General features: G+C 42.2%; 1 protein-coding gene across 4 annotated transcripts; it reads right to left on the bottom strand.

Moving 5' to 3' along the window:
• Positions 1-1,450: 1,450 nt before the first annotated feature.
• Snrnp48 (small nuclear ribonucleoprotein 48 (U11/U12)) lies at positions 1,451-24,200 on the bottom strand. Of its 4 annotated transcripts, NM_026382.2 has the most exons (9): positions 23,986-24,175; positions 19,124-19,237; positions 18,847-18,907; positions 17,973-18,047; positions 12,601-12,789; positions 11,619-11,740; positions 8,338-8,426; positions 7,721-7,879; positions 1,451-2,240 (listed from the first exon to the last, which is right to left on the bottom strand). In NM_026382.2, the coding sequence occupies exons 1-9, from the start codon at positions 24,139-24,141 to the stop codon at positions 2,192-2,194; spliced, it is 1,014 nt and encodes a 337-aa protein (NP_080658.2). In that variant the 5' UTR covers positions 24,142-24,175; the 3' UTR covers positions 1,451-2,191. The 4 variants fall into 4 exon arrangements, with proteins under 4 accessions (NP_080658.2, XP_006516798.1, XP_017171066.1 ...); XM_006516735.1 differs by lacking the exons at positions 18,847-18,907; positions 19,124-19,237; positions 23,986-24,175 and adding an exon at positions 14,502-14,509 and having other exon boundaries at positions 1,457-2,240; positions 17,973-18,053; XM_017315577.1 differs by lacking the exons at positions 18,847-18,907; positions 19,124-19,237; positions 23,986-24,175 and having other exon boundaries at positions 1,457-2,240; positions 12,601-14,509.
• Between the last annotated feature and the right edge of the window lie 496 nt (positions 24,201-24,696).

Genomic DNA, 24,696 nt, shown 5'->3' with positions numbered 1-24,696 from the left:
GAGTCAGGTCTGGACACAAACGCTGGAGGTTGAGACAGGACTATGAAGCTGATGCCAGCCAGATTCTGTTGTTGAAACAATCCTGGGATGTGACGGGTAGTAAAGCACTTGCCTAGGGTCTGTGTGAGCAAGATCTTGGAGTTAAGCACAACGTGCACAAGGAGATGGGAGAGTAGCCACAGTAATGACTGACAGCAGCCAAGTCACAAATCAATGCTAGATGCGGGGTCCAAGGTGCTCCTGATTTAAAATAACCACCACTGAAAGCCAGGCACAGGAGCTGCGGCTGTAGCTTTGCTCCCAAGGAGCTCAGAATGCAGCAGTCAGCAGCTGCGCCGGCAGGAAAGCTGGTCTGAGCATCTCTTGCTCGAGTCCTCAGCAGCTGACTATGCACTTAAACCTCTGGGCTGTAAGGACCTTTGATTGCATCTTAGCTCTTCTTCACCTTGTTTTATGCACCACTGATTCCACACCACCCATTCCCATTTGTCTTGGTAGGATAGCTACACAAGCTAACCCAGACTCTCTTCAGTTCCTCCTAACTGGTAGAAAGCATAATTTAAAGCATAAAAATTTTAAGTTGCTCATAATTGGCAAACTGCTAATAATCTGCAGCAATTCTGTGACTCAGTGTTTGTCTAACCGCTAAGTGCCTGGGTTTTGTGTGTGTTCTGTATGTGTGGGTGTACCCTGACATCTATGTGCACGCATGTGGAAGCTGCTTACATCATGCACCTTCGGTTTTGTTCAGTCTCTCAGTGAACACGGAGCTCACCACAGGAGCTAGGCTGGCAGCTGGCAAACCCCAGGCTCACCTGTCTCTGCTCACCGAGGCAGAGCTGCTGCTGTTGAGCTTCAGGCCAGCTTAGGGCTACAGCAAAAGCACAGACTGGAAAAACAGAAAGCAGAGCCAAGCCCATCTCCTGAGCATGAAACCTAATTGTCAATCTGATCGAAATCCAATCAATCACTGTCATTGAATTAATAAAATAAGATTCTGTCTCTGTTTGGAAATGAAATCTTTAACTGGGTTTCAAATGTCTAAGCTATTGCTAATTTTAGTGGAAATGCAATGCACTGGACTCAACTGGATGTTCTAGATAAAACAAATAGTAGTATCTATCCATCAACAAAAAGGAACATATTACCAACATACACCACAGAACCAACTCCAAAAACCTGGAGTCACCAAGCATTGTGGAAGCACTTGGAAGGCTGACCCAGGAATCAAATGTAAAACCAACCTGGGCTCAAAGTCAAAACTACACACAGAACACCCCCGTGTGCAGAGCTAACACTGGGGCATCTCACTGCTGTAGGAAAGGAATCTAAGCTCTGCCTGCCCTAGGATAGGGGTAGAGAGTTGTGTGGTGATAAACCAGACATATCTGGTGAAATGTACTTAAAATGAGTACACTTTAGTGTATGCACACAGCACTTCAAACAACTTACAACATACAAAATACTAGCAATTTTAATTATCAAACAAAACATGATATATTACTTACAGAACCAAAGTTTCCTTTGACCAACCCCCTAACCCTGTTATGTACCCCAAAAAATCCTTTCCCAAATATAATTAGGAATTTAGAATGGTTTCTAGTGAAACTTTGAAAATATAATCATATACATATACACCTGCTAACTTAAACATACCTACCGCTCACAATTCCCCTTTAACATTACATTTTAAAGATCTAACCGTGTGAACATAGATAAAGGTTTTCCTTTGAATGCAAACATAGTAATTTAGTCTATGAATACCTACACATAGTCTACTTAGCCAGGACACTCCCCATTCAGAAAGTCACTCAAGAGTGCTTTCCCTGTCACATACAACCCTCCAATGAAGTGAGAAAGAGCAGTCACTGCCAGGGTGAAATCTAACCTCATCTTTAACTTTTTACAATGAGAATGTTTTCATGTGTAATTTACCTATCTCAAGTACTGATTTGTGAAAAAGAAAACTGATTATATACATGACCAAAAGAATGAAACAAATAGTAATAAGACCCTATTGAAATATAAGGAAAATCTAAGTGTGTAGTGTACAATTTTGACTCATGGTTTGAAGCATTTATTAAAATAATAAGCATTACCCAATCATAACAGCCATTTTCCCCTATGCAAAGATTATAATTAAAATATCAGTATTTATTTCATAAGCATAATTAATGCATTTACAGTCTGTTTATATTTTTTGCTTTCTTCTTTTATGACTATGATGTCTTTCTCCATCCCTGAAATAGAGAAAAATTATGAGATATTTTAATAACAGTAATACATTTTCATCAGACATAAACCATAGTAAGCTAAAAATGCATTTAGAACTGGACAATACTTTTTTTTTCTGGAGACAAAGTCTCATTTAACCTCAGGTAGCCTAAAACATACTATTTAGGCCAGGCTGGCCTTAAACTCATAAACCCACACCTGCCTTTGCCTCCTGACTACTGGTATTAAAGACATGTATCACCAGTCCCAGCTGAACACTATTTTAAGAGTAAAAAGAGAAAGTCAATTATTAAAGTCAAGATTAAAATACAGGTAAGCAAAATGGGCGGGGGGGGGGGGGCTCTAATTAGAGAAGGGCAGGGAGATAAACACAGCAAAAGGGGGTAGAAGAGTAAATAACAGTAAAGACTTCTGAAAAAGCCATAAGGAATCATACTATTTTCTATTTTAAAAAACATAACATATATAAATACCTGTTTATAGATATATGGGTTATATGAACTTTTTCATATGTCTGACAATGCTCCCTCTAAAAGCCAAAGACCACCTAACAAAACCCAAACACCAAGCATGAAAAACCTTCCTGAGCTGCTGGTGAGGGCTCCAAGCAACTCCAGAACATTACTGCATTTTGCAATGGCCTTGGGTCATCTCCCGAGGTGGAAGCCAAGTCCCTACTGCTGAAGACACCATGCACACCAGACACAGGGCCCAGAGGCCCCGAGCTGGAGCTGACCTGAATGGATGGCCTCTCCCTGAGGACTGCTCTCTTGGTACCAGAAGGCACCAGGCAAGCTTCCAAAGGAGGGAAGCAAGCAATGGTCTTACCCAGCTGTGAGACTTAAGAACCACACCAGCTACCAGCATGGCACAATAGCCCTAAGGGTGCAGCAGTGGCACACATACCTTGTCTGTAACCAAAAGCTCTCGAATTGGACCTAAGTCTTGCTCAACAAGAGGGAAACCATGCCTGGTACTAGAAACTTAGCCAACTACACAAGGCTAGTGAACTCATGGTCTCGGAAGAGAACCTTCAACCACCACTGTACTAAGCACGAATAATCCCTAACTACATTCAAAGTATTTGTCCTTGGGCTGGAGAGGGGGCTCAGCGGTTAAGAGTAATGACCTCTTTTAGAGGTCTTGAGTTCAAATCCCAGCAACCACATGGTGGCTCACAACTATCTGTAATTGGGATCCAATACCCTGTTCTGGTGTGTCTGAAGACAGAGACAGTGTACTCATATAAATAAAATAAATAAATCTTTAAACAAAATGTCCTTATATCCACAGTCAAAGGTAATTCTCATCTTGTATGAAGCAAACTCCTCTTTACAACAGATGGAAACCAGTACAGAACATACCAACAATCAAAGTGTTAAGGTTGTGGAACCCAGCACAAAACACTCCCACACCTAAGGCTCAGGGAGACTGTCTCCTAGTCATTTCCGAAGCTATAACCTTAAGGTCTCACTAATACAACTGCCTAAGCCGGACCTGAGCAAGGACAACAGACATGCAAAGTGGACTGGGAAAAGCCAGAGGCCTCAACCCTAGAAAGGAACTACAGGCCCCTAAGGAACTCAGCAGGAGAAACAGTACCCTGACCAAAGAGCCACCAAGCAGCCAGCCCTGAGAACTCTGTAAGGAAGTAACATACACACCAAGCAGGCTGTCTTAGGAACACATACAGGCTTATACATGTGTGAATGTAACAAGTAATGACAAACGTGGCCATGAATTTGAAAGAGGAAGGAGGAGCATATAGGCGTCTGGAGGGAGGAAAGAGAAGGAGGAGGCTATGATATCTCTAAAGTAAAAGAAAGGGGAAAAAAGGTAAGCAAAATAGATTGATATTTTGGAGGTCTGCTTTAAATTTAACTCATGCTAGATGACCAGAGGACCCATGCTAAATAGAATATTAACAGCATAAAAAGTGTTAACGTGTCTGATCTCCTTATTCTGGCTGCTTTATCAACTTCATGTAACTCACTCTATCTCAGGATTGAGTGCAGACATCAGCTGTAGAGGGATGGAATAGATCTCAACTGTGAAAAGAGCCAAAGTACAGTTTCTGCCAGGTGGGGAAGAGTTCATTTGTGGGTTCAGCAGGGGTAACTAAGCAAACATTTCATCTTCATAAGAGAACTAAAGCACAGCTAGCTTTAGATCTAATAGACTGAATGATTAGCAAAATTATCAGGCCAATGCAAAAAGTTTTACTAGGGCTAGAGAGATGGCTCGAGTGTTTATGGCTCTTGCTGACCAGGGTTCAGTTCCACCACGCAGACAGCTCACAGTGCCTATAGCTTCAGTTCTAGTGTAGCCAACACCACCTTCTGGCCTCCACAGGCACCTGCACACATTGGGTGTACATAAACTCATGCAGGCACACACACATATACATAACTAATTTTTTTTTTTGTTTGTTTGTTTTTCGAGACAGGGTTTCTCTGTATAGCCCTGGCCATCCTGGAACTCACTCTGTAGACCAGGCTGGCCTCGAACTCAGAAATCCACCTGCCTCTGCCTCCCAAGTGCTGGGATTAAAGGCGTGCGCCACCACGCCCAGCTATAACTAATTTTTTGAAAAAACATTTTACTAATTCTTCTTTACCAGTGGCACTGGAGAGAAAGGTCATGTGAGACGCTAGTATTTGACAGCACTGTCCACATAAAATTAAGGAAGAGCCAGAAGTAATGGTGCGCATCTTTAATGCCAGCACTTGGGAGGCAGAGGCAGGCGGGTCTCTTGTGAGCTTGAGGTCAGCCTGGTCTACAGAGTGACATCCAGGACAGTTAGAAATACACAGTGAGACCATGCCTCAAAAATAAAAAACAAACAAACAAACATCTAAGTAGGGCCCTGCCTTGCAGAAGCTAAAACTCTCCAGTGGGGAAGGAACTACTGAGTGCAGCCAACAGTGGTGTGCTAGATAAGGCGATTCTTTTTGCTCAAATAAGAAAAGACTTTACCAAGTGTACTGGCTAGTTTTGTGTCAACTTGACACAGCTGGAGTTATCACAGAGAAAGGAGCTTCAGTTGAGGAAATGCCTCCATGAGATACAACTGTAAGGCATTTTCTCAATTAGTGATCAAGGGGGAAGGTCCCCTTGTGGGTGGGACCATCTCTGGGCTGGTAATCTTGGTTCTATAAGAGAGCAGGCTGAGCAAGCCAGGGGAGGCAAGCCAGTAAGGAACATCCCTCCATGGCCTCTGCATCAGCTCCTGCTTTCTGACCTGCTTGAGTTCCAGTCCAGCATCCTTTGGTGATCAACAGCAGTATGGAAATGTAAGCTGAATAAACCCTTTCCTCCCCAACTTGCTTCTTGGTCATGATGTTTGTGTAGGAACAGAAACCCTGACTAAGACACCTTAAAGTAATCATTAAAACATAAATAAAAAATAAAAACTAGGCAGCAGGACACAATGCAAAATAGGCTACCGAGTGCCGACTATTCTCTCCATAGGTCATGGAAAGTACAAGAAATAAATAGAAACTGACCCTGAGTGCTCAGAGCCTTTCAAAAGAATGAGAATTTTGATGCTGCTGACTTTAAAAGAATTCACTTGGGCAGAGGAGCAGAAATGGTTTCACAGCAGTTAAGTTAGAGATGTTTAGGAACCATTATTCTCTCGACAGACATGAACAGGAACAGACAGCAGAATGAGCAGGCCATTTGGACTTGACCAGATGTAAACAGCAAGTTAATGACTACCTGATCTCTAGCTTCGGTAAATTTGGGAGGGTCACCCCACTAACCAGGACAGAGACAGAGTTCAGTTAGAACCCTGGTGAATGTGGCACCCCAGGAGGTACCCCAGTAAGTAGCTGGCATACAAGATTAGACCTCAATTGGTTTAAATTTATCATTTACCATTAATGTATTATCTCCTAGTTATCAAACTATACTAACAAAGTTAAAACTGGGATGTCACTGATCTAACCACACTTCAACAGAAGAGTTAGCATAGAGAGAAACATGAGAAGGCAGTTTTAACAGAAGACAGGTCTAAACAAATACTGTAAAATTTACTGCCTCACTCAGACATTACTTTGTGAGTGTTTTAAGAAAGGTGGGAGGCACCAAGCTGGTCACCTGGTGGTACAGGTCTATAATCCAGGGAACTTGACAGGCAAGAGGATCAAGTTCAAGAGTTTCTTGTGCTCCAGACTGAGTTCAAGGCCAGAATGGTAAGGTACTGTCTCAAACATTTAAAAAAATATATAAAGATGAGGTGTATGGAGAGTGGGGGAGAGAGAACAAAATCAGCAGGGGAGTTGTGGGGTGCATCTCTAGGATATGCCAGAGACCTGGGATGGGGAGGAGAGGCCCCAGGGAGTCTATGGGGGTGACTCTAGCTGAGACTCATAGCAGTGGGGGATATGGAGCCTGAAGAGGTCATCTTCTATAGCCAGGCAGGACTCCCAGTGGAGGGATAAGGATACCAACCCACCCACAAAACCTTAAACCCAAAATGTGTCTTGCCTACAAGATGTGCAGGTACAAAGATGGACCAGAGACCGAGGGAAAGGTCAACCAGTGATTGACCCAACTTGAGACCCATTCCATGCGCAAGCACCAAACCATTTTCTATATTAATCATACTCCATTATGCTTGCAGACAGGAGCCTAGCATAACTGTCTTTTGAGAGGCTCCACCCAGCAACTAAAAGAAACAGATGCAGAGACCCATAGCCAAACATTAGACAGAGCTTCGGGAACCTTGTAGAAGACTTGGGGGGAGGATTGAAGGACCCAAATAGGATAGAGATGCCACGAGAAGACCAACAGAGACAACTACCCTGGGTCTTTGGGGGCTCCCAAAGCCTGAACCACCAACCAAAGAGCCAGCATGGCCTAGGCCTAGGTTCCCCTGCCCCCAACCCCTGCACATGTGCAGATGTGGAGCTTGGTCTTCATGTGGGTCCCCAAACAATTGGAGCAGGGATTGTCCCTGACTGTTGCCTGCCTGTGGACCCCATTCCCCTAACTGGGCTACCTTGTCTGGACTCAGTGGGTGAGGGTAAACCTGGTCCTTCAGTAACTTGATGTGCCTGAGTGGGGTGATACCCATGGGGGTCCTCCCCTGTCTCAGGGGAAAACGGAGGGGAGTGGAAGAGAAGCTGCGTAAGGGGGAACCAAAAAGGGGGCTGCAATCAGGGTGTAAAGTGAATAAACAAATTAATGAAGAGAGAGAGAAAAGCTGAAGTTACAGCTCAGAAGTAGAGCACCTGCCTACCATGCATGAGCCTCTAGGTTCAACTTCCAATATCACAAAGGAAGGGTAGAGGGCACAGTGTTTTATCATGCATACAGAACTAGGGACTGCATCCCTACACTAGTAGTCTGTGAGCTGACGCACGGTGAATGGGAAGAATTCCATGGTCCCCCCCACCTCTTTAACTTACTCCAATAATTTACTCTTCAGCATTCTAAGACAAAGTCAACAATGCTGGATAACTCAGAGGTAGACACTCACCTCTCTTTTCTTCTTCTTGACTCAGAACTTTTATCTTTATTTCTTTTTCGTTTGTGTGGGCTCCTACTCCGAGCCCTTCTATGTCGTGAACTTTCAACATCCAAATAACTTCCACCAGACTGCCGTGAATCTACTGAAGCTGACCGCCTTTCTTCATTCCTGCAGCACAGAAAGGAACATTCATCAGTTCCTCTCACCAATGGTCTCCACTGCACACAACTATCCACTGAAAGTACAGTATCCCAATCCTATCGATGGCATAATCTTATATTCCAGAGACAGCAGTCAAACGTACAGTCCCTATATTGTCTAACTAATGAGTTCCCTAATATAACCATGTATCATCCCTAAGACCCACATCACCACGACTCTAAATACAGTAATTCTGAGCACTGACCAAAGACAAGCACCAATGAATCACAGTATTTACCCAGAGTCTTGGAAATGCTGTGGTTTAGCAGTATACATAAGCCATGCATTAAACAGATGCCCTAAGCCACACAGTGATGCATGTCCCCAGTTACAGCACACGAGAGGCACACTACCAACGTGCACGGGTTTGACATAAGCACAAAATGGAATAAGCAAACATTTCCTCCATAAAGACACTGGCGTACTTCTCAGCAGCGTCTCCTGCTCTCCCCTGCTCTTCCTGCCAGTGGCTGCTCAGCTCCTCCATGTGCACCTTGATCACATCCCGGATCACCTTGGAAGAAGGAAAAACCAATGTCACATCAGGAAATTGTTCTAAGGGCTGGAGAGTCGGCTCAGCAGGTAAGAGCACTGACTACTCTTCCAAAGGTCCTGAGTTCAAATTCCAACAACCACATGGTGGCTCACGGCCATCTGCAATGTGATCTGATGCCCTCTTCTGGTGTCTGAAGACAACTACAATGTACTCATATACATAAAATAAATAAATAAATCAAAATTTTAAAAAAGGGTGTTGTAAAACTTAAGATCATAAAACCAGAAAAATAGGAGCTGGAGAGACGGCTCAGTGGTTAAGAGCATCTGTTGCTCTCCCATCGGACTGAGTTTGGTTTCCAGCATCCGTGTTGGGTGGTTCACCATCATTTAGAACTCTAAGATTGGGGATCTAAGGTCTTCTCCTGGTCTCCTGGCACCTTCCTCTGGTACCCGCACTCATGTGCACATACCCACACATATACATGTAATTAAAAATAAAGTCTATTAGAAAAATCACTGCTTGTCACACTCAACATTTTCCTAAGGAAGGGCTATGACATAATGGACTATGAGATGCATACACTTAAGAACTATAAAAAGGGCACCTGTCACACTGATGAATAAAGAAATGGTAGATGGCAATATTATTTCAATGTTAACTTTCAAGTTGGAACTATGCCACGACTACATAAGAAAACAGCTTTATTCTCTGGAAACACATACATACTTTTTGGGGATAACTAGTCTTGAACAATTCAAGGAAAAATATGAAATAGAGAGTAAAATATGTACAGAGAGGAGAAACAGCTGCTGGGTGGCTCTTCCCTACAATGCCAGTCCTAAAGGAAATCGAGAATTCCCTGGGCTACACAGTGAGACGTTGTCGAGAACAAAAGGGAAAGAGGATTTAAAAAGGTAGAGTAATGGAATACATGTAACAGGAATGGAGGAGGGGACAGCCTGAGGGGGGAGGGGATCCACAAAGGAGGCCGAGGCAACAGGAGACAATGGGGAGTTTATGAGTAAGAGCAAAGTAGAATGGTGTAGAACATGAAAATATCAAACTGAAACCCGGCACTATGCAAACTGAAATGTGAGGGGTAAGCAGAATTACTGAGTCCACAAGGCCCAGCACCCACGAAGGTGATCCGAGTAAAAACGTGCACAGTTCTTCCTTGCTGGGCTTAGCTTTCTAACTCTCCTGTATGAGGTTATGTGCACATGGTTCTTAAACCTAACAATTAAACCAAAATGAAAGACAGAGTATAAAATGTTAGTTATGTCCCAGATGCTCTCCCAAACAGAGTTCAAATCCCCAACCTGTAAGAACCATGTGAAAGCTTCTTTTTTATCTCACTGCACCATCAAGCAAAGACTAGTCACAGGGAAAACAGATAAACCAAAACAGAGCTGACACGTCTCCCTTGTCCACCAAGAAAAGGTTTTAAAGTACAGGAAGCAGAAGTAATTACCAAAGAAAGGCACTGCAGAGCCAAGCATAGCAGCACCACCTTTAATCAAAGCACTTGGGAGAGAGAGGCAGGCAGATTTCTTTGAGTTCAAGGCCAGCCTGGTCTACAGGACAGCCAGGGCTACACAGTCAGACCCTTTCTTGTTCCGGCCTGACTTCAGTTCTTCCCTCCCTCAGTGAAACTTTCAATACCTCCAAAAGCTAAATGCAGAACAATGCCAAACTCCTCAATAAGGCCTAGAGTCTCCATGACTTCAAGACACTACAATAGAGAGCACGGGGCAGTTCCTAAGCCCAGCCATCCCCCAAAAGGCCCTCAACTTTTTAAAATCTGTACTTACCAAGGCCTGCTGCTTTCATCCCTACTTCCTGCCCACTTCATAGTCTCCCACAGAAAACCCAAGGCAGCCCAGTGTGAGCCAGTAGAGTATGCACCACACACACACACATTCCAGCTCCCAGATCTCATGCAGCTCCAGTTTTTTGATAGCGCTATCTGAGCTCACTGAAGCCCACCTACAACCCACCTAGCACAGGTCTACCACACAGGAAAACAGAGGGAGTTTTCTTAAGCTTCCCATTTCTTCAGAGACACGGCATCTTAGACCTCACAAGAATGTAAGCTTTTAAGAAAAACCACTGCTCCCGCACACTTTAGCACTCACACCATCTGGAACATCTGCTCGCACCTTGTTGCCGTTACCTCTGCACACCCCACAGCAGTGTGCTAGGCATAGTAACTATCATGCATAACGTTGTGCTAAAATCTATCAAAGTCCAGAGCAACCAAAAGGACATATGGCATAAAATGGAAGCCAGGGCAGGGTAAAATGCAGACAAAGCCACTGAAGGGTAAGTCATCAAGTGCAGAGGCAGGAGACAGAAAGTTAAGGGAATACAAACTCCTTACACTGTGCAGTTCACTTAAGTTTGCATAATAGTTCCATGAGAAAGGGGCAACCTAAAAACGGTAAAGAATACAGGATCAACATGATCTCAAAGACATGAGGCCAGAGACGAGCCAGAGAAGAGCCAAGCATTTTTAAACCTAATAATTAAATCAAAATGAACGACAGAGTATGAAATATTACAGCCACTTCCCAGATGCTCTCCCAAAGACAGCTCAAATCCTTAACGTGTGAGATTCAGCAACCTCTTCTGGCTTCCATGGGCACTCAAACATACATAATGGACACACACTCAGGCCCACATACATGCACATAAAGTAGAAATAAATAAAATAAAAAACCTCAATAACTTATGCAAGTCACACAGCCAATGACCAACACCAGAGTCAAACTCAAGCTAAGGAACAGGGGTATGGCTGTGCAAGCTTTTCATCCCAGCATTCAGGAGTAAAAGCAGGAATATCTCTGTGAGTTCAAGGCCAGTCTGGTCTACACAGTGAGGTCTAGAACAGGGAGGACTACGTAGACAGCAAGTATCAACCACTCCCCAACGCCCCAAACCCCAACCCTCTCAAGCCAAGGGCAGTTAAAAGCCCAAATTCATACTCTTGTCACAACACAGAACCATTTTCTCAAAGGAAGCATCTTTAAAAGGCTTTGCAACCTCTGGAGATTATGTTAGTAGTGAAACCCCTTTGCCTGGCAAGAACAAACAGGATGTAGCATTCTCAGGACACCAGAAAAACCTCTGGGGACATAAAACAGACTCAGATGATTATAGGAAATTTTTCTTTTCAACAAAAGCCCTACAAAAGCATGTGAAACTTGCCTCAGTGTATGATTTCTTGGTTATGTGAACATTCTTAGCTCTGTAGGACTGGCGTCTTCTTTTATAATCTCTCACTTCTGCCAGGATTTCCAGGTAAGATTTTGGACTTTTTCGGCTATTATCTAGTAAAAAAGTAAAATTATTATACCCTTAAAAGCAGTTAAACTATTTTTATTAATGTGTGTGTGTATAACTACATATAAAACATACTATGTGTGTGTTTGTGGGTTTGTTGCTGTAAGTGAATGTGTCTTGGGAGTCCAGAAGAGGGCATCTGATCCCTTGGAGCTGGAGCTACGGTAGCTGTAAGCCACCCAATGCAGAGAATGAGAACTGACCTCGGGTCTTCCGCAAGGGCATTATGAGCTTTTAACTCCTGATCTCTCGCTCTAGCTTCACTTGGAAATTAAAAACTTAACAGTTAGAAATAATCCTGCGGGCTGGAGAGGTGGCTCAGCAGTTAAGGGCACTGACTGCTCTGCCAGAGGTCTTCAGTTCAATTCCCAGCAGCCACATGGTGGCTCATGACCATCAATAATGGAATCTGATGCCCTCCTCTGGTGTATCTAAAGATAGTTAACAGTGTCCTTATAGAAAACAAATGAATCTTAAAATATAAAGTTAATTTTCTTTAAAGAAGGGAATAATCCTGTATAGTATGCTTCAAGGTAACACACAAAAAAAAGCTCCACAATAATTGACAGTGTGTACAGATATTTGATATCACTTTTTTCCTGTCAACAGATGAGCAGAGGTATTCAAGTCCATAGAGTAAAAACAAGTAGCATTCCTATAGATGAAGCATTATGCTAGAAGTCAGAGTAAAACGTCCTACGTAACAGCATCAATGCATAACTAATGAATAAAATGACACACAACCACTTTACCCCTGCCCGCCCCAAGTGGCACAGCAATGAACCAACTTTACTAACATGCATGAGATGGAGTGACAAGAATGTAAAAGATGATATGTATCCCAAACCTTGATTGACTTTAGCAGCCAAGTCTACAAACAGGTCACTGTCATTTTCAATGACTTGAGGACCAGAGCGCTTTTTCTTTGTCTCCTCAATGACAAAATCATACAGGGCAAGGCGATCCGTTTGTGTGAGGTCACAAACAGATCGTTTGTGATTCAGAGGAACTTCAACAGGCACTGAAGAATACATTCCTAAGATAAAATAATGCACAAGTAAATGACGGGTGAAGCACGTGGACTCACTCTTACAATAGTAACCCAAACGAGTTTTTACATACAAAGACATGTGAGGTAAATGGTATTCTCTCCAACCAACAAGGTCATGACAGACTCCATTAGGTTAGGCAGCAATAACCACAAAAAACAACTCGAGCATCAGAAAACCTGCTTTCCCTTTGGATGAGGTCTGGACATGTTGCCATGACTGCCAGGCAATGTAGACTCTTGGGTCCCAGGGATCCTCCTGCCTCAGCTTCCTAAGTAGCTAGGACTACAGGTATACACCATAGGAACAGGCTAAGAAAGCCTCCGTGCAATAATGACTTCTTAAATACAGCCTCTATTACCAAAGTAGGAATTATTTTTGTGTATATGCTTTTTCTCACAAAAGCTGAAAATATGTTTAATAATCACTGTACATTTTTAGTTTTTCTGAAAACAAATTAAGGGACTGTGAAGAATATGTAAAAAAAAAAATCATCATATGAAACCTTAGGGTAGGTGTTCAATGCTCAAAGTTCATGACATCTGTGCAATGCAATGGCTAGAGTACGGAATGGAAAAATGTTAATTTAAGCCAAGTATGGCAGCACACACTGGTAATCTCAGCTCTCAGGAGATGGGAAGATCACAACCAGGCCTACACACTAAAAGACAAGCTGAGCTGCACAGTGAGACTCTTTTTTTTTTTTTTTTTTTTTTTTTTTTTGCTGTTGTTTAAGAAGAAATTCTAAACTTCCTAAGGCTAGGAGAAGACAATTTAAACTCAATTTAATTTCCTAAAAAGGAGGTATGATGGCTTAACTAAATCAAGTGGAAAAAGAAACAGCAGTGCCCCAATAGTTACAGATCATTCTAACGTCTGCTCATGAATGAACAATAAATAAATACAATACCTTGATATGATGTATTAAAGCATAGAAGAAAAACTGTTTTGAGACTCAAATATTCTCAAAGAAACAAAATAACTGTAACTGTAAAGAAAGCAATTTAGAACAAGTCTTCCCGGTGAGAACTGAGAGCACCACTATTACAGGAATGCTCATGTTGGCTAGGCTATCCTAAAGGAGTTAAAGCTGGCACACAGCACCATGAGAAACAGTAGCTCTCCCCAGACCTCACTAGCATCTCAGGCAAAAGAATTCACACAAGAGCTCCGAAGTGACTTATCCACAAATTACGGAGGGCTGCAGTAGTACCAAAGCTGAAGTTTCACAGATGCAGAGAATGACACCTGGACATTGTTACTGGTCAAGGGGTTGGAACTGAGTGGGAAAGACAGACTCCCTCTGAAATCAGCCAATCACTCTGATGCTGAGGTGCTACCATAAGACTTTAGGTGTTAAACACAATCATACAATATAAGATTGGCTTTAATAAGCCTAATTCCTTTGGCTATCAGCTATAAAAATCTGAGAGGAAAAATACAAAATTTAGAAAACAATTTAATAATCAAGCTCAAAGTTTTCTTTCATTAATTAATCTTAAATTTCTTTATAATAGACTAATATTTAAATTTCTTAAAATTGAATCAAAATTCCAAACCAAGACTTTAAGAGTGGCAGTTATTGAGATAAAGTCAGAAGTTTGAGTGATACTTTTAAAAGGATATCATTTGCAAAAAGGATACTGCATATCTTTAAATAGGGAGTACATTCAGGTTCCTAATTCCTCTTTATACTCACCCCAGTTACTGAAAAAGACAAAGTACAGAAAAGGTTAAGCAACAAACTGATTTAAAAAGGATAAGCACACTTAAACAAGCTTCATTTACAGTAAGTCTTCAGACTGCAAGTTTCCATATGGTTTATGTGCGGCAAGTGCTGTAAATTTGTGTCCTCTTTTTTCATTTTTTTAAGTTGTGGTAAAATATAAATGAAATGCAATTCATCCTTATCATTTTAAATGACCAGCTCAGAGCACTGTATCAGACTTTACTATACACACTCATCACGTCTACCCATCCCCAGAGCTCTTACCATTTCAAAATCAGACTTTACTTTAGTGTAATGCTCATTGGTCTTCATTAGTCACTTGCCATCACAGGGAAACTCACCCACAACACACGAGTTATAGGCATCCACCCACACAGAGACAACATTAGATAAAGAAAACAAGGCCCATGGGAGAAAAATAACTGCCTAAATGGCCCTCTAAGATTCTTCTGCAGGACTGATTTCAAATCATGGCCATATCTCAAATATGTGCAATAAAATTTACATCAACGAGAATGCTTAATATTGGAGAAAAAAGATGAACCAGGCCAGGCAGTGGTGGCACATGCCTGTAATCTCAGCACTTGGGAGGTAGAGGCAGAGGCAGGCAGATGCAGGCAGATTTCTGAGTTCGAGGCCAGCCTGGTTTACAGAGTGAGTTCCAGGACAGCCAGGACTGCACAGAAAAACCCTGTCTTGGAAACACCCCCCCCAAAAAGATAAACCAACAAGTATACAATTATTATTTATGATCAAAATTAATAACTATTATAAAACCAGTCAAAGCTACTGGGAAAGAAAGCGCATACTAGGCTGCTCACTTCCTGTGAAGTCAGCGGAGTGTACGTCTGACCTGACACAACAGGTGCAATGCGAACATGACCACAGACCTTCTTAGAGCACTTACACTCTCAATCAGAATGGGGAAACACATACTGCTTCATGTTCACATAGATCAATCAGTAAGAAGGCAGTGATATAAGTATACCACAAAGATAATGCTGATAAAAAAATGCAGAGCTCTACATGGGATTTAAATACGTTCTTAAAAGAAGGTTATAGATTGCATTAAAACAGTTATTCAAAGAAATCAAATCTTAAGATAGAAGACTTCCAAGTCAAATATAAGTTCTCTACTCCACTGAGAAGAGCTGTTCAAGTAATTCTTAGATGCCCTGAGTTTAATCCCCAGCAACATAAACAAACAAACCAACCAACCAAACTAGCTCCTGTGATGAACTGGGCTCCATGTCCAAATCTTACTGTCTAGTTCTACAAATTCACACAAGCTGACATGTTCTAAACCATTTGCTTATAAAAAAAACTCACCCATGTCCTAATAACACTGTGCACATTAGTTTTTTCTTAGATCAGGTTACCAATTAATGTAGCTCTTGTCATGAGTATTCTCATAATACTACAAGATACAAGATACATAATACTACAGGTACAGAACAAAACCTCCCACGTTCCGTATGCAGGGGTGAGCAGCAGACGTACTCTTTAGAGTGACCAACAATGAGGGGTGAGCAGTACTGACATGGGTACGTATGTGCAGTCTGACTGCTCACAGTGACATCACCCAGAACCCCAGTGCACAACTTTCACTCCAGGAAGACCATTTCTAACCCACAGTACAAGAACTCAATAGGGAGCCTGGGCCACAAGTCAGAGCTTCATTCTGGATGCAGCCCTGCTGTTACCTAGCAAAGGTGAATCTCTTCATCTAATATGAAGGTGAAAACACTTCTCCAACACAAGTTTGCTGGGAGAAAGAAACACATAAAAGAGCTCGGGGAAAAATAAGTTTTCAAAAGCAAAAGGACAAGCTAGATGTGTAGCTTGATGTGTTCTAGGTGTCTAGAACGCCATCTGAGACAGGAGCACTGTAAAGACTGAAGGCAACCTGGGCTAGAGACCCCGTCTCAAAGAGGGAAGGTGAAGGGGGAGGGGGAGAACCTTACTCAGTAACAAGAACACTGACGGCCTTTCCATCAAACAACACACAAACTTCATCAAACTGGCCCGATCAGCCACTCTGTTTCCTATTTGTAAAATACAGACACTGGATTAGATGGCCCAAGTAGTTTGTTAACTCCAAAGCAAAGCAAATTCATTTATCTATCTAAACCAGTCAGTATCTTAAAAGCCAAGCCTCTCAAAAAACAAACAAACAAACAAACAAACTTTAAAAAAATTATTTGAACTGGTCTATTAACTAACAGGGTCAATACGCAGAAACAACTGAGATCATGAAAGACTTCAGTAGTCACAGATCAGTTATCTGTACATTTAAAAGCTGAGATGAAGCCAACAGACACAAAAATGGACACTTTAAAAGGAAACACAAGAAATAATCTTAGGATGGCAAGATGGCTCAGTGGGTAAAGATGCTTGTCACCAAGCCTGACACATAAGTTCAACCCTTGGAAGCCACACTGTGGGAGGAGAGTCCTGACCCCTGAAGTTGTCCTCAGATGGACGTCTATACATCATTATGGCCTATGTGCCACCACCATCCCGCTGCACAAGCAAACCAATGGAAAATGTGTTTCTGGCTACTGGAAGGAACCATCCCGAGAACAGAGGCCAAGGAAAAACAATCTTCCTTCTAAAGCCACAGTCCACTCAAGGGGAATCAAGTCCAGACAGTGGTACAGTGGCTTCTGAGAACAGTCACAAGGGGGAAAACCTGCCATGATAACCACAGAAAGAGTGAGGAAGGACAGAAGGACAGCCTTGGCAAGCGGAGCAACTTGTGTGGACTAAACATCACACCCAGATTCAAATTTTGAAACTCTTTATTAACTTCCTCCCATTTGGGTAAAACTCATCTTTTATTTTCTAAGAACCTTAATTAATTTCTCTTTTTTTTAAATCCTTTTTTCTGACAAATTCCAAGGCAGAAATATTTTGAAGAGCTCCAAAGCTGGGTATGAGAAAACCCACAAGTGCTTTAATAAAACTACACATAAAACTACTGTCCTGTCTTCTTTTCCTGAGGCATCCAAAGTCTCATAGAGGGCAAATCCAAAAAGATTACAAATTCAAACCTGGGAGGAACTATTCCAAGACCAACAAGGGAAAGTAATCTTTTAATGCTATGGACTGTGTTTCAATATTCTCAACCAACTCTCAGGGTCAGGTACTTGTACCTGAACGGAACAAGACAAGACACTGGTATCCGGTACACTGACTCACTAAACAATGTTTAAAACTTACCCACAAGGCAACCACACCTAACAGATAATGCCAAAACCGCACCCTGGCTGAGAGAGTGCGTAAGAGAGCTCCAATGTGTCTCAGTAGGAAACAGCTGACAAAGCTGAGACAATGTAAGCCATCTCCTGATAAATGTAATGATCCTGAGAAGCACACACAGCCTGTGATTACAGGAGCAAATACCTTGATTCACGCATTAGCTAAAACTACAACACTTACTCTGGCTATAACAATCACCATCTTTCCCAGCTGTAGTCCTAGCTTGTTTAATTATCTGGAACTGTGAATCCTTATCTGAAAAAGAAAAACCAACATCATTACCTATAACTTCAATAAAAATTCTTTCAGAGCCCAAAAAGTGATCAGACTCCAATTAGTTCAGAAAAATATAATGAGGCATTCAGGACTGACAGGTACAAATTGAAGAAACTAATAAGTACAATCAATTAGAACCCAGACACCACTTGGAATATATTAAATATATCATAGTTTTTGCAGACTAGAAAATCTAGGTTCAATCTCCACGGCCACACAAACTAATAAAGACTCTCAGGCAGTCAAAAGTTACACAACCATCTAAGTGGAATCAGGATGTTGTTTCCTGAGGTCCATCAAGGCTTTAGCCATATCCTGCACATAGCTGGCACACATTTCCATCTTCCCTCATCTTCAGTCCACTCTATGGACTGTGATCCCACCCTCCCTCGTATCTTCAGTTATATTTTTGTTATAACCAAGAAAGGAGGCATGTACTCTACTGTATAATTTGTTTGTATGTTTTTGTAAGATGGGATCTATTATTGCAACTCTGGCGGTCCTACTCACTACAGAGTTGGTCTTGAACTCAGAGAGATCTACCTGCCTCTGCCTTCCCACCATCCTGGCCCACTATACAAAATGTTGCAGGATCTTTACTCCCAGTTAACATAAACCCAGTTCATTTTCATATCACATGAAGTATCTTTACTGTTTTAATTCCTTAAGCTTAAGGAACTCAAGGTCATAAGCCTGTCTATAATATCCATTTTTTTTTGCTAATTTAAAAAGAAAAATATAAAACTAGGCTATTTCAATTATAATCTAATATACTTACTCAAAGTAACTGAAGGAATCTTCAAATTTTCATAGAAAAAAGTAGGATTGTACATTTCATTCTAGATAGTAAAAAAACAAAAACAAATTTCAATTAATATTGTTAAGGATTGCACAGTTGGCTGTTTTAAGATTTGAGATAAATAATACCACTATTTAAATAAATAACAATTTGTGATGTTAAACACAATACCATCTACTCTACAAGGGCTCACAATACACTCTCCTGACTTACTAATGAATGAATTTCTTGACAGTATATAATAAACAAATGCTACCTCTTCCTCTTTGGTATATCCCAGTTTCCTCAATCTGCAAGATTCCATGTGCTTTGTTAGTGATGATTTGGGCATGCGATGATTGGAATCATAAGGACATATGGCGATTTCATCCTGTAAAAATTAACAGAAGGGGGAAAATAGCATTTAAACAACAGCCTAGTACTTCCTCTTCTGTGGGCCTCAATCCCATGTGGGTGTTTGTATTAATAAGAAAGGGAGGGAGGGAGGGAAGGAAGAGAGGGAGTTCTCTCAATGCGTCTTTCTAAAGCCTCTGTCCTCTCTACAGCCCTTCAAAGTTTAGCATTCACTATCTCCACAGCCTCACAAATAGCCATTCCTCACCTCTGCCACAAGTACCTCACTGGCACTAGCCACCAGCAACCTTACTGCCACTGATGCCAAAGAACATGTCATACTTGTTGTCTTAGAGTTCCTAGTCATGGTCTATTATCCAAAGCTGTGCTGTCAGCTTGGTATCTTCTCTCTCTCTCATTCTCACATTCTCACGCTCGCTCGCTCTCTCTCTCTCTCTCTCTCTCTCTCTCACTCGCTCACTCGCACTGTTGAGCATAGGCATATGTGTGTAGGGATCGTGTGTCAATGAGCATGTGGAAGCCAGAGACCAACATCAAGGGTCTTTCTCAGTCACTCTACCAGGTAGCCAGCAAATCCCCCACTTCCCCAGTACTGAGGTCACAGATGTTTTTACTGCTGTTCCTGGTTTATACTGGTTCTGAGGAAATCTCATGCTTCCGAAGTAAGCACTTTTATCAACTGAGCCACCTTCGCAGACTTTGTTTTGCTTGCTCGTTTAGAGACAGGCTCCTACTATGTTGCCCAGGCTGGCTTTGAATTGATGGCAATCCTAACTCATCCTCTGGAGTGCTGGGATTACAGCCATTCGCTGCATCTAGCTCTTGATAAATGGTTCTGTCTTTCTACCTGTCTGGTTCTTCTTTGGTCTCCTGCAGTCTGTACTTCATTAAGTCTAATCATTAACCTCTTGTCATTCAACACTACACTTCCTAGCAATACTCTGCCTTCAGCTCTCAATTTCCTGAATCTATCTCATCAGGCCAATGTTTCTCTCCTTAGATCCTTACACTAGGAACCACAAGTGGCTCAGTGGGCAAGGCACTCAACAAGAACGTCTGATGGCCTAAGCTCAACTCCTGGAACCCACACAGGGAAAGAGGAGAGAGAAACAGATTCCACACAACTGCCCTGACAGACCCCCACACCATACACACACAGTTAATTTTCTTTAATCTTTATATTATTATTAAGTACCTTATACTAAAAGTCCAACATAAACAAAAATAAATTCAATATATTCATGGTCTATGTGATGGTTAATCTTAGCTGTCAAGTTAATAAAATCTAGAATCACCTAGAAGGTGGGCCTCTGGGCTTAGGTCTATGGAGAATCATCTTGACTAGGTTAATTGAGGTTGAAGATTGTGGGTGGAACTATTCCCTAGACCAGGTTCCTAAACTGTATAAAAGGTGAAAATGAGCTGAGCACAAAGACTCATTGCTCTTCTTGGTTGCAGATGCAATGTTACCAACGGCTTCACACTCCTATAGCTTTGACTTCCCTATCATAATAGACTTTACCTTAAACTGTAAGCCTTCTTAGTTTTGTGTCTGTTGCTGTGATAAAACACCTTGCAAAAACAACTTAGAGGAACGTGTATCTGGCTCATCATTCCAGGTTACAAGCAATTCTGCAGAGAAGTCAGAGTGGCAGAACCTTGGAGTAGCTATTCACATCCACAATTATGGGCAGACAGAAGGAAGACATGCAGTGCTGGTGTTCTGCCTTTTTCTTCTAATTCAGAACAGAGCCTAGTCCATGAAATAGTGCTGCCTACCTTCAAAGTGAATTTTCCCACCTTAGTTAACCCAGTGAATAAAGCCCTTCTGGGGGTGGGGAGGACCCCACAGGCCAACCTAGACAATGCCTTACTGAGACTCCCTTCCCAGGTGACTCTGCATTGTGTCAAACTGATCATCACACCTTCCTTTCTTACCTTGCTGTGGCTGGGTGTTTTAATCACAACACCACAAAAGCCTCCTAGCACTCAAACTTGCCTTCTCCCGTTTCAGTGAAAGGTGTCACCTGCTCAAGAAAAACCTGCCTCTTCCCTAACCACCCACACCCAAGCAGCCACCTAGTCCTGACATTTTAACTCCTAAGGGTCTTTGAAATCCCAGAGTTCTCTCTAGCCCCAGTGCCACTTGACCAATTCAGAACGTCACTGTTCCTTCTCTGGATTACAACAGCTATCTTACTGCTCCCCATCTCTGCTTCCAGGATGGCTGCTCTCTACTACATTCTACTACACTCTCCACCATGTAGCCATTTTGGAAACCCCAGCTCTCCCATTTACTAACTATAAGAGGTAATATAACTAACTTCTCCTTGAGCTACTTTCTTTTTCTAAAAAAAGAAGCAATGGACCCTTATCTCACAAAGATATCATGAAGATTAAATAAATATAAATATCTGGGTTTATACACAGAAACCATTTGAAGTAGGGCTTGGTACTCTGCACTAAATACATATTAGTGGGTATTTTATTAAAACACAAATTTAATTTGGATATTCCCTGACTTAAAGTCTGTCTATGCCTCCCCTGTTGCCATTGTTTTTTCATAAAAAGGCAAACAAACAGAAAACAAGATTCTCCAATGTGCCTGACAAGGGCCTTTATAAGGCTCCTTATAACCTATACAGCCCCTACCTGCTACCATTGTACTTCCCATTTAGATCATGGAGCAAAGGCGGGGCTACAAGCAATTCTCCTCCTCATGTTCTAACCATCCTTAAGCACTTGAGGCTCTCTAATCTTATCATCTAAGCCAGGACTTCTAGGTCTGCTGATGCTTTCTCTGTGCTTGACCTAACTAATTCTACTCAGTTGTTGTTGTTGTTGTTGTTGTTATTTTGGTCAGGGCTGGGGAGATGTCTCAGTAAAAGAAGCAAAAGGACTGGAGTTCAAATCCTTAGAACCCATGCAAAAAATGGGTATGGTTAATATGCACCTGCAATTTCATTGTTCCCACAGAGATAGAAGATAGAAGGGAAAATAGCCAGAAGCTCACAGGCCAGCTAGAATGATGATGGCAATATCAAGACAACAAGAGACCCGAAACAAGGTAAAAGTTGAGGACCCATTACCCAGGCCATACCCCCACACATATCCATAAGTTTGTTTTTTTTTTTTAAGATTTGTTTATTCATTATATGTAAGTACATTGTAGCTGTCTTCAGACACTCCAGAAGAGGGCGTCAGATCTTGTTACGGATGGTTGTGAGCCACCATGTATGTGGTTGCTGGGATTTGAACTCTGGACCTTCGGAAGAGCAGTCGGGTACTATTACCCACTGAGCCATCTCACCAGCCCCCATAAGTTTTTTAAAGGCTTATTCATTTAGGTATTTTATGTATATGAGTGTTCTTCCTGTATACCTGCACACCAGAAGAGGGCATCAAATCCCATAGGGTTTGATGAGCCATCATGTGGTTGCTGGGATTGAACTCAGGACCTCTGGAAGAGGAACCAGCACTCTTAACCGCTGAGCCATCTCTCTAGCCTAGCCCCACGCAGATTTTAAAGAATATACTTTTCTAGATGCTTTTTCTGACCCATCATAGTCTATAATAACCAGTACTACAAAAATTTCAACTCCCCCCATTACAGACTTTGCCACACAATAACAGCTGTCATTTCTTTACCCCTCCCCCCACTGTTACCATGACAAACTCTACAAGTGCACATGAAACATGGAAATTGATTAATTATCTGGACTAGTCTCAAAACTATCAATGTCATTTACCAGATTTTTTAAGCCAGTTACAACAGTGAGTATCAGATAATCATGTACTTCACGGTTTACTGGATAATCTGGGAGTTTTACAATGGACTTTCATATAGCGGTTAAGCAAAATACACCTCAGAAATCAGAAGGCCTGCAAGTCCCAGTTGCCAATCCCACTGGGATGTTTTTGTTTCTTCATTTGTAAAATGCTGCCAATTATTCTAGCCTCCTTGGGATACGAATTTTAAATGAAGTAACGCAGTGCCATTTAGAACGTGTTAAGTGTTAATATCACGATGTTGTCTAATATCTCGATAATAAATGAAGGAGTGGTGGGGCCCTCCATTCTCAATGGTCTGGAAATTTCATAAAATTATCAATTCATACCTCAAACTTTTTCAGTTGTCCCCCAAATCCATTTTTACAGCATCGTTACTAGGCTTTAAGCCATGAACTATATTGGTTAATTCACAACTCCAAATATACTTGTAAAGGTACAATGAAGGGTTTTTTTTCTTTCCAATTTCCACTTCAATTTTAAGACAATGGTGATTAGCTTGTACGTAAATTGCATATATCTTAAATATTTCCATCGACATATGACTTAAACCTTGTTACTGCATCATAGTAAATGAAGAGGGTATAAGAAATCACCGCGCAACGCAAATTCCCTCTATCCTGCACCTATTAAATAAGTCAGGATAATTCACTCTAATACACTCCTTAGGGGTCCGCTACTAGCTACCATTCCTTGGTGGCGCCCTTTAATCGTCCCACAATCGGTCCTGTCCGAGTGGGAAGCGTCCGGGTTTAAGATAGAGAAAAGTGAACACTGAATCTAACGCAATGCAGAATCCTTATATCATGACGAAGCAAATCGCCAACCTCAGCAGCAGCGCCCCCGGGATATGCACCGGACGAGCCCTGTCCTCCCCTGCATCGCACCGGGATGGAGAGAAGTGGGCTCCCCGGGCGCCTTTCCCACGGCGAGAAGTCAGCGGCCCGGGAAAGGCCGGGCAACCTCGCCCCTCACCTCGGCCTCCGCCTCGTCCCCGGGGTCCAGCTGATCCAGGCTCCATCCCAGGGACGCCGTCACCTCCTCCAGCGTCCGGCAGCAGCTCTCCACAAACTCGCTCAGCTCCTCCTGGAGCCGACGCCGCTCTTCCAGAGGAGGAGGTTCGGTCTCCATGATGGCAGCTCACCTCAGGCAGGAAGAGGCGGAACTGCTGGGCGCGCACGAGCTTCTGGGCGCGCACGGGCTTCTGGGAGCCGTGGGCGGGGCCCCGGGATGGCGCCAGCCTATCGGGAAGAGCCGACGGGCAGGGCGGAAGCGGTAGTTTTGAAAGGTGTTTCCACGCTCTTCTGGGTTTAGTTTGCGTAGCAGGTTAGAACTTGCGTCCCAGCTTTGAGCATCATTCCGCTGCTCCTTCGATGTTTTTAGGAGAAATTATTTATATCGGCAGGAAAGTTTAAAGAACAACACAGAAAGTGTCAGTGTAGCCTTTCTCCAGCTCATTAGCGTTTTCCCTCTTACAATTACTTCTAGATTCTTTATCCCAAATGCTATTATGCACATCCTCAGAACATTTTCCTACATAATCACAATGCATGATCAAACAGAAAATTCCTGAAACGGCTCTTCAAATTCTTTTTAAAGCAATTTATTATGTTTTAACCAATTGGCTATAATTGGTTATTATTTCTTAATTTAGAACAGGACTGGTTAAGAGCATTGACTGCTCTT

Source organism: Mus musculus, chromosome 13 (genome assembly GCF_000001635.26).
Source record: "Mus musculus strain C57BL/6J chromosome 13, GRCm38.p6 C57BL/6J".
Lineage (NCBI taxonomy): Eukaryota > Metazoa > Chordata > Mammalia > Rodentia > Muridae > Mus > Mus musculus.
This window is presented reverse-complemented; position numbering and strand designations above follow the sequence as displayed.